Source organism: Triticum dicoccoides, chromosome 1B, assembly GCF_002162155.2.
Source record: "Triticum dicoccoides isolate Atlit2015 ecotype Zavitan chromosome 1B, WEW_v2.0, whole genome shotgun sequence".
Lineage (NCBI taxonomy): Eukaryota > Viridiplantae > Streptophyta > Magnoliopsida > Poales > Poaceae > Triticum > Triticum dicoccoides.
Genome location: NC_041381.1, coordinates 687,939,781 through 687,948,018, shown reverse-complemented (window position 1 = coordinate 687,948,018; position 8,238 = coordinate 687,939,781). Strand labels below are relative to the sequence as shown.

The 8,238-nt window shown below is 43.0% G+C and overlaps 1 protein-coding gene and 1 long non-coding RNA gene across 3 annotated transcripts; one reads left to right on the top strand and one right to left on the bottom strand.

Annotated features, from left to right (window-relative positions):
- Positions 1-1,142: 1,142 nt before the first annotated feature.
- LOC119349697 lies at positions 1,143-1,924 on the bottom strand. Its single transcript, XR_005169499.1, has 2 exons — positions 1,791-1,924; positions 1,143-1,589 (listed from the first exon to the last, which is right to left on the bottom strand). It is a non-coding gene; the product is annotated as an uncharacterized LOC119349697 (long non-coding RNA).
- A 1,351-nt stretch (positions 1,925-3,275) lies between these two features.
- Positions 3,276-6,705, top strand: LOC119349696 (receptor kinase-like protein Xa21). Of its 2 annotated transcripts, XM_037617780.1 has the most exons (3): positions 3,506-3,618; positions 3,710-6,165; positions 6,250-6,705. In XM_037617780.1, the coding sequence occupies exons 1-3, from the start codon at positions 3,539-3,541 to the stop codon at positions 6,618-6,620; spliced, it is 2,907 nt and encodes a 968-aa protein (XP_037473677.1). In that variant the 5' UTR covers positions 3,506-3,538; the 3' UTR covers positions 6,621-6,705. The 2 variants fall into 2 exon arrangements, with proteins under 2 accessions (XP_037473676.1, XP_037473677.1); XM_037617779.1 differs by having other exon boundaries at positions 3,276-6,165.
- The last annotated feature ends 1,533 nt before the right edge of the window (positions 6,706-8,238 follow it).

Below are 8,238 nucleotides of genomic sequence, written 5' to 3'. Positions count from 1 at the left end.
GGTCGACGCCCGCACAATCGCCTGCCGTACGAGAGCCGTTGAGACGCTCTCCATCCGCCCGACCTCTCCCAGCCCTCATCATGTGCACATCTCGGTGCCAGGATAGCTTGTTTGCTGCGTTGCAAGGCCTTGTAACATGCACCTGCCTATACAATCATCAGTACGAGCCAATCTCTCCATGTGTGGCATTTTTGCCTCAACTCTCTCTTTCGCAGAGGACATTACTCTCCCGGTACTATTGTACCCGAGCTTTTTGCACCGCTGTAGCTCATAGCATTGATTCACTCTTGATGATGCCAAGTAGGATTTGTTAGAGCTAAACATGCCGTGTATTGTGTCCGAGTAGTACTCGTATACTAGTCCAAGTAGTACTCCAACAGTAAAACCGAGTAGATTAGCTATAGGCAATCGTACGCATATATATATGCGTCTACCCCTGTCCTTGTAACACAACGAAAAAGAGAAAAGCAATAAAGATTTTTGAAAGGCTCGACAGGAGCCTTTGGCCATCGATCAGTTTTATCGTTCGCAAGTTACGGAAGTCGCCGCAAGTGTTCCGAAGAGAGTAGATCGATCCGATCCAGCTAGAGCTGCTCCACGCAACGAGAGGCTACAACTAGTTCCCTGTAGATCAATTAAGCTACTAGCTTGGTTGCTTCTTTGAGCTAGCTTACACGTACGTGTGTTGCTGCACCTCTCCGGGGAATTTGATCTACCAAGATAAAGAACCAACAGGATTGGCGGTGGTCTGGACCTGTGGTGGAAAACACGCACGTTCCTCTCATTCAAAATAATCCAACTAATGAGCGCAGTTGGTAAAGCCATGGCTTTCATATTTGGAATTCTCTTGTCAGACGAGTTAACCCACAACTCTTTGATAGAGCACTCCAAATGGCACATGGATATGTCAATGTTCTAGAGTTGGAGCCACTCCTTAGCCAAATCCCAAAGCCTTAAAGGGAAGCGACACTTGGAGAAGAGATGAACCAAAGATTCTGCTCTCTTTTGGATAAGCGGCATATATAGGCCACAATAAGCAGTCGAAATCCTATTTCAAATAGTCAACAAAGCAACGAACTTAACCGCTTTATAGTGCTCAAGTTTTTCAAGCCGTGAGGTCCATAAGAGGCGCGGCGGGGATGTGTTCATAAACTAGTACTGTATATGTTTGTTTAACTTAAACTAACTGGAAATAGGTGCACCTATGGATATGTGTTCGAATACATGTACGCATGACCCACCGTTGCCACCATACCTAAAACTAAAAGTCAGCATATGTCATGCATACACAAGTGATCATACGACATTTACTAGCTCGCAATACTATCATATCGGCCCTGCTAGCACGTAAACGCTCGAGCAGATGAAGACACTCCTTATTTCATATATAGATACAGACCATTTATATTTGGTTTCTAGAGTGACAACCACCATTTTGACCGTCACCCCGTAATATTCACCTCAAGGATAACCGCTGCCACCATCACCACCATTTTGACCGGCTCCTCCTCCGCCGTTGTTGTCGTAGCCACCTAGGTAACCAGGCCCATATCCACCATACCCGTCTGGAAGTTGCGCCATCTTTTCTTCTGCATGTGGATGCAAAAAATGTCATTACACATATAAACATGGCACCTGCAGGCTGCGTTCATCTTAGTAATATGTCCTCTTCTATTAGAACTCAATTAAGCGTAGGTGCACCGAAGGTGGGTGCAGCCACTACTTTCCCCTCAATTCACTAGCAGCACTACTTGTTCTTAACAGTTTTGCGGTGTCAGTTTGCAAACCACCTGCTGCAGGCGCTGCATCCTGGGAGACGAGCAGGAGAGCGACCAATACGACCCCAAGGAGAAGTGGGAGCCTTGCAGCCATTTCTATGCTTCTTGATAAGACGTTCGATGGAGCTTTGCAAGCTTTGGCTGGGAAGATAGTGTGCCAGTTATGCCCTATTTATAGAAGGGCATAGAGCAGGGCATTTGTGCATGCATGCAAGCTCACCGATGCTGTTAGAATTTGAACGAGCAGGGCATTTGTGCACATCGTTCTCAACTTTTCGTGTTAAGATTTCCCTGAAGGGCATGGCACTCCCATGCATCTATCAGCAATTTACCTGTGACGGAGGTTATAGGGCAACATCCTAATTAATGTCGGCTAATAAAGAGCGATAGGCCCTGCATCACACTCCCTTCTTACAACATTTTTTGTCTGGTTTATAAAGAAACATTTGCGAATAAAAATAAAAGATGTCTCCGCAACAAAATCTTGAACACAAGAAAAAACATAACTACTAAATGTTTACAAAGAGAGAGAAGAAAATCACATTGCGCCAAAGCATGAGTTTAGCAGTAGTTTTTCAAGTATCGTTTTTATAAATTTCAAAGGATATTTGTGAGATACTCAGAGAAATATTGATGGTGTGGGTCGATCTAGGACTTCGGGGCTTTTTCGAAGGATGAGCAAGTGTGAGAGAGCCAAGCCGGTGATGGGGTTAAGGAGGAAGAGAGTTCATTAGGGGGTTTCAAATGGAATGGCTGAATCTTTCTTACTCTCCTTCAGAAAAAGGTTTGATTTAGGTGTTCATTCTCTAATATTGTACCTTAGGCCCTAACTTTCTCTAATGGAGTGAACTAAGTCTGGCTTAGATGGTTAGGTTCCTTATGGTGGAACCAACCGAGCTGGTTTCAAGTCCTAGAGTGACATGGGTACTAGCATATTTCATGAATTATTTTTTCAGGCTTTCTGGCGCTATTTTTTTTCAGCGGGTAAGCATGCCCGTAGAAATTAGCCACGTGTGGAAGGAAAGATATGCTGGTCTCATTTCATTAGCAAGACAAAGAGTCACCTGCTAGTCACTCCGACTCCAAGGAGTCATATTCTTTTTTGACGCTCCCAAGGAGTCATATTCACTTCATACACAAAGTGTTGTGCATATAAGCTACCTGAAGTTAACAAACACCTCGCATGAACCTATATACATCAGAGATTTTTTTTTTCTCAATGAATGATAAACAACAAATGGCCATGGGTTTTCCTCTGCGTCTTTTAATGATGATCTTTTTCTTTGAGATGGAGTCCCTTTCTATTGGTTTTAATATGACCAGAAGCGTGTCACTCAGGTAAGGATATGATAGCTCTAGAGTTAAAAGTGCTTACTGTGTCGTGTGATGACCGCAAGACGACTAATATCCACGCTACAGTTGGGTTGACGTACAAATATACAGAAATTTAGCACATCCAGTTGCGCTCCCAACCTGTATAAATTCAACATACTTTCATTGGTGTAACGACATACACGAACACCCACACAACTAGCTATCATGGCAACTGTATCCTCGGCATGCATTTCCATGGCTGTACTACTACTTCTCCTACTACTTTCATTCATCTCATGTTCTTCTCCGAGTCCAACCGCCGGCAACGGCAGCGATGCTGATCGCACCGCCTTGTTATCTTTCAAGGTCCAATTTTATGACCCCTTTGGCATCCTTGCCAAAAACTGGACCATGGAGAGTTCTTTCTGCCACTGGGTGGGCGTCACATGCAGCCGCCGCCGACAGAGGGTCACTCGACTGTCACTGCCATACAGATCCCTCCATGGGCCGATCACTCCTCTCTTGGGTAACCTCTCTTTCCTTTCTTTCCTAGACATCACCAGCACCAACCTCACTGGCTCCATCCCAACTGATCTTGGCAATCTACATCGTCTCAGATATCTCCTTCTAGGTGAAAATAGCCTATCAGGTGCCATTCCTCCTAGCCTAGGAAACCTGGCAGGGCTTAAGGTCTTTGATTTACGGCACAACCAACTCTCGGGCCAGATACCTCCAGGGTTGTTGCTGCATATGAACAACCTTGAGGAGATTTATCTACAAAGAAATTATTTGAGTGGGCAAATACCACCTTATCTGTTCAACAACACTCCTTCCTTGAGGTACCTCAAATTTGGAAACAATAGTCTATCAGGTCCTATACCAGATGGTGTTGCCTCCCTGCCCATACTTGAGATCTTAGACATGCAGTACAATAAGCTTTCCAGCCTAGTGCCAGAAGCTATGTACAATATGTCTAGACTACACGTCATGGCACTCGCTGGCAATAGGAACCTAACCGGGCCAATACCAAGCAATCAAACATTCAGCCTCCCAATGTTGCAATTTATTTCTCTCGCACAAAACAGGTTTACTGGTCAGTTTCCAAAAGGTATTGCATCATGCCAATACTTGAGAGAGATTTATTTGCATACCAATTCTTTTATGGATGTTGTGCCAACATGGCTAGCTAAATTGACACACCTCGAAATAGTTTCCTTGGGGGGAAATGACCTCATTGGTTCAATCCCACACGTTCTTAGCAATCTCAGCAGTCTTACAGTACTAGAGCTCTCTTTTGGCAACTTGAAAGGGAATATTCCACCAGAAATAGGAAAACTCCAAAAACTTTCATATTTGCTTCTTATGGATAATCAACTGTCTGGCTCAGTACCGCCAACACTTGGAAATATTGTTGCTTTGAAAAAGCTTGTTCTATCACACAACAAATTAGAGGGGGGCATGGGCTTCTTGTCCGCTCTTTCTGGATGTAGACAACTTGAACGCCTTATCCTGAACTATAATTCTTTCATAGGTGCCCTTCCAGACCATGTGGGCAATCTCTCAACAAAGTTAATTAGTTTCATTGCAAATCAAAATAAATTAACAGGCAGGCTTCCATCAACAGTTTCAAACTTAAGTAGCCTTGAACTGTTAGATCTTGGATACAACCAACTCACTGACTTAATTCCAGAATCAATCACTATGATGGAAACTCTTGTGTTGCTTGATATCTCTAACAATGATATTTTAGGCCCTATGCCAACAAAAATGGGTATGCTTTTGGGTCTAGAACGACTATTTCTTGAAAGAAACAAAATATTTGGCTCCATACCAGATAGCATTGGTAATCTTAGCAGGTTAGAATACATTGACTTGTCCAATAACAGGTTAAGTCAAACACTACCAGCAAGCTTATTCCAACTTCAGAAACTTATCCAAGTAAATCTTTCTTATAATTCAATTGTTGGTGCTCTGCCAAATGATGTTGCTGGGCCAAGACAAATCGACCAAATTGATATTTCATCCAATTCCTTGAACGGGAGTATTCCAGAATCATTTGGTCAACTTAATATGCTAACCTACCTAATTCTGTCACACAACTCATTCGAAGGTTCAATTCCTAGCACACTTGATAAGCTAACTAGCTTAACCTCATTAGATCTCTCCTCCAACAAACTCACTGGTGCCATTCCCATGTTCCTTGAAAACCTTGCCGACTTGTCTATGTTGAACCTCTCCTACAATAGGCTAGAAGGTCAAATACCCGAGAGAGGTATTTTCTCAAACCTCACGACACAATCTTTCATTGGGAATGCTGGGCTTTGTGCTTCTCAACGTCTTGGATTTCCTCCTTGCCATAAAAACTCCCACCCTTATAGTAGTCATCTTCTCAAATTTCTACTCCCAGCTATCCTGGTAACTTGTAGCGCCCTTGCTATTTTTTTGTATCTAATGATTGAAAAGAAGCACAAGAATTTCAAAGCTCACGCCGATGTGGTATATGCCACAAGCCATCAATTAGTCTCCTACCATGACCTCGCCCGTGCCACTCGGAATTTCAGTGATGATAACATGTTAGGGTCTGGAGGATTTGGAAAAGTATTCAAGGGCCAACTTAGTAATGGTTTGGTTGTTGCAATAAAGGTTCTTGACATGAAGCTTGACCGTGCCATCAGAGTCTTTGAGGCTGAGTGTCATGTGCTCCGCATGGTGCGGCATCGTAACCTCATAAAAATACTCAACACATGTTCAAACATGGACTTTAGAGCATTGGTTCTTCAGTTCATGCCCAATGGCAGCTTGGAGACACTGCTACATCGTTATGATGGCACAATGTACCTAGGATTCATGGAGAGGATGGATATCATGCTCGATGTGTCAATGGCAATCAATTATCTCCACCATGAGCACTACGAGGTGGTTTTGCATTGTGATTTGAAGCCTAGCAATGTGTTATTTGACATGGACTTGACGGCGCATGTGGCGGACTTTGGCATTGCAAAGATGCTATTAGGTGATGACAATTCGATGATTGTTGCTAGCATGCCTGGAACGGTTGGTTACATGGCACCAGGTACATTGCTAACATTTGTTATACCGTTTGCTAATTATATTTCGTTAACTGTTCTTTAAAGTCTTTACATATTTTCTCGTGTAGAATATGGGTCTATGGGAAAAGCATCACGTAAGAGTGATGTATTCAGCTATGGAATCATGCTTCTTGAAGTTTTCACTCGAAGGAGACCTATGGATTCTATGTTTGTGGGAGAACTAACCCTTAGAGAGTGGGTTCGTCAGGCGTTTCCTGCAAATCTTGTCCACGTCGTGGATAGCCATCTACTGCAAGGCTCATCGCCTTCCATCCGCAACTTGAATGAAGATTTTCTTGTATTGATATTCGAGTTGGGTTTGCTCTGCTCTAGCCATTCGCCTAACGAGAGGTTGACGATGAGCGATGTGGTTGCGATATTGAAGAAGATCAAGGTGGAATACACCAAAAGGATGTCAGCGAAAGAGAGTGTGGATTAGTAAATCACCTGCACTTGTGTATCTATCTTGTTCCTACTCTGAGAACATCCATCAATGGCACTAGATAATCCACTTACTTCCTAGAGATTATGTTGTTAACCTGTCTTGGTTATATGTTGTTGTTTTTAAAACTATGTTCCTCGGTTCAAGCCATGTTGGCTTGTAATGGGGTGCATTAGTTGTTATATGTGCTATACGCTTTTTGCTCCATAATTTGATGATCAAGGCTTACATATAAAATTTTTCTTGGCGATATGAAAATCCGTTCAAAGCAACATCTCTTATTCATCTCCTTCTTTTTGGGCTTCCGTTAAAATCTAGGGTTGACAATAATATGAAAATTGATTCATGCAAGTCTCTTGTATGAAAAACTTTCATGGTACTTGGTCCTTGTTCTTCTAGATTTGTTTCGATCCCTTCGTGTTTCAAAAAATCAGGCGTCGGCTGCTAGGTTTGGATCGGCAACTTGCTTTTGCACATATGTGGCATGGCTCGTCTTCACAGGTTCAACACGTGCATTGGCGTTGCATTGCTAGTTCGAGCAGTTGGCCAATGGTTTTTCTAGATCATTGACCGTAATGATTTTTATTCTTTTTGCGGGATATCATTGTAAGGTCATCTCCAACACTGGTCCTCAAACGCGGACAAAGTAAGAAAAAACCTCTGAAAGAATTTCAATATTGACCATGGACATATAAAAGTTCCGAAATGAATCTCTGTAGAAAGAGGATCTTTTGTCTCATGGTAGCTTGCTGCAGCCCCTTAGGAAACATCCGTTATTGGGTTAACCATACACTTCACATGTTTCTAGTGACTCACATGGCGTCATCAAATGATACAAGTCTTGGATAAGAATCTACACCGCATTAGAACACCCTTGTTGGCGATTCTTTACTGCGACACCATCTAGGGTTCCTCGAATAATGTGATATCTCACACCGGGCTCGCCTTTTCTTTGGATTCTTATAATTTGCATGAGATATAAATAAGGAATTCCAGACATCTCGTAAACAAAAAAATAGTCTAAACCAAAAAAAGGATTCCCAAAATATATCTTAGATAATTCTAGCAATTTCCAATAAATCGAGGCTTTTTACTAACTTGATAGCAAGAAATTTCAAGATCTAGAAATTCATTTCGTACAATTGAACCTTTTGAAACTGTTTATTTTTTAGAACCAAAAAAACTTGTTCCAAAACAACAGATTCGAAGAAGAACAAAAGGCCTTGGACGCATAATGAATCCGAAGCATGATTTCTACATCCCTTTGATTACAGTGCGCTGTCTATACGTGTTTTGCCATCCAACACGGGCCTGTATCCGTCTACCGACCGGCCCGGACATTTTTTCAGCAAACCGGAAACAAACTGAGGGCCCATTGCGGGCGTCCAGACCGCTGCCACGCCCGGTTTTGACTGCCCTGGCCCACCCAAAAAAACCTCCCATGCTTTCTATCCAACGTTCGTGTTGCTTCCCGCGTCGCATTCATACTAGCCCGGAGCATGCAGTGGCCCCCATTAATGCTGAGTGACGTGAGTGGACGGGAATGCGACATTGAGGGATGCGACTTCTTGGGCGCCATCGCTTCAATGCGGATGCCGCATCCCAAGAAACCAAC

Excerpts from the sequence above, each read along its gene's own strand:
- LOC119349696 (XM_037617779.1), top strand. The coding sequence starts at position 3,318 with ATGGCAACTGTATCCTCGGCATGCATTTCCATGGCTGTACTACTACTT. Across the intron at positions 6,166-6,249 it reads GGTTGGTTACATGGCACCAG|AATATGGGTCTATGGGAAAA; the intron begins GTACATTGCTAA and ends TTTCTCGTGTAG.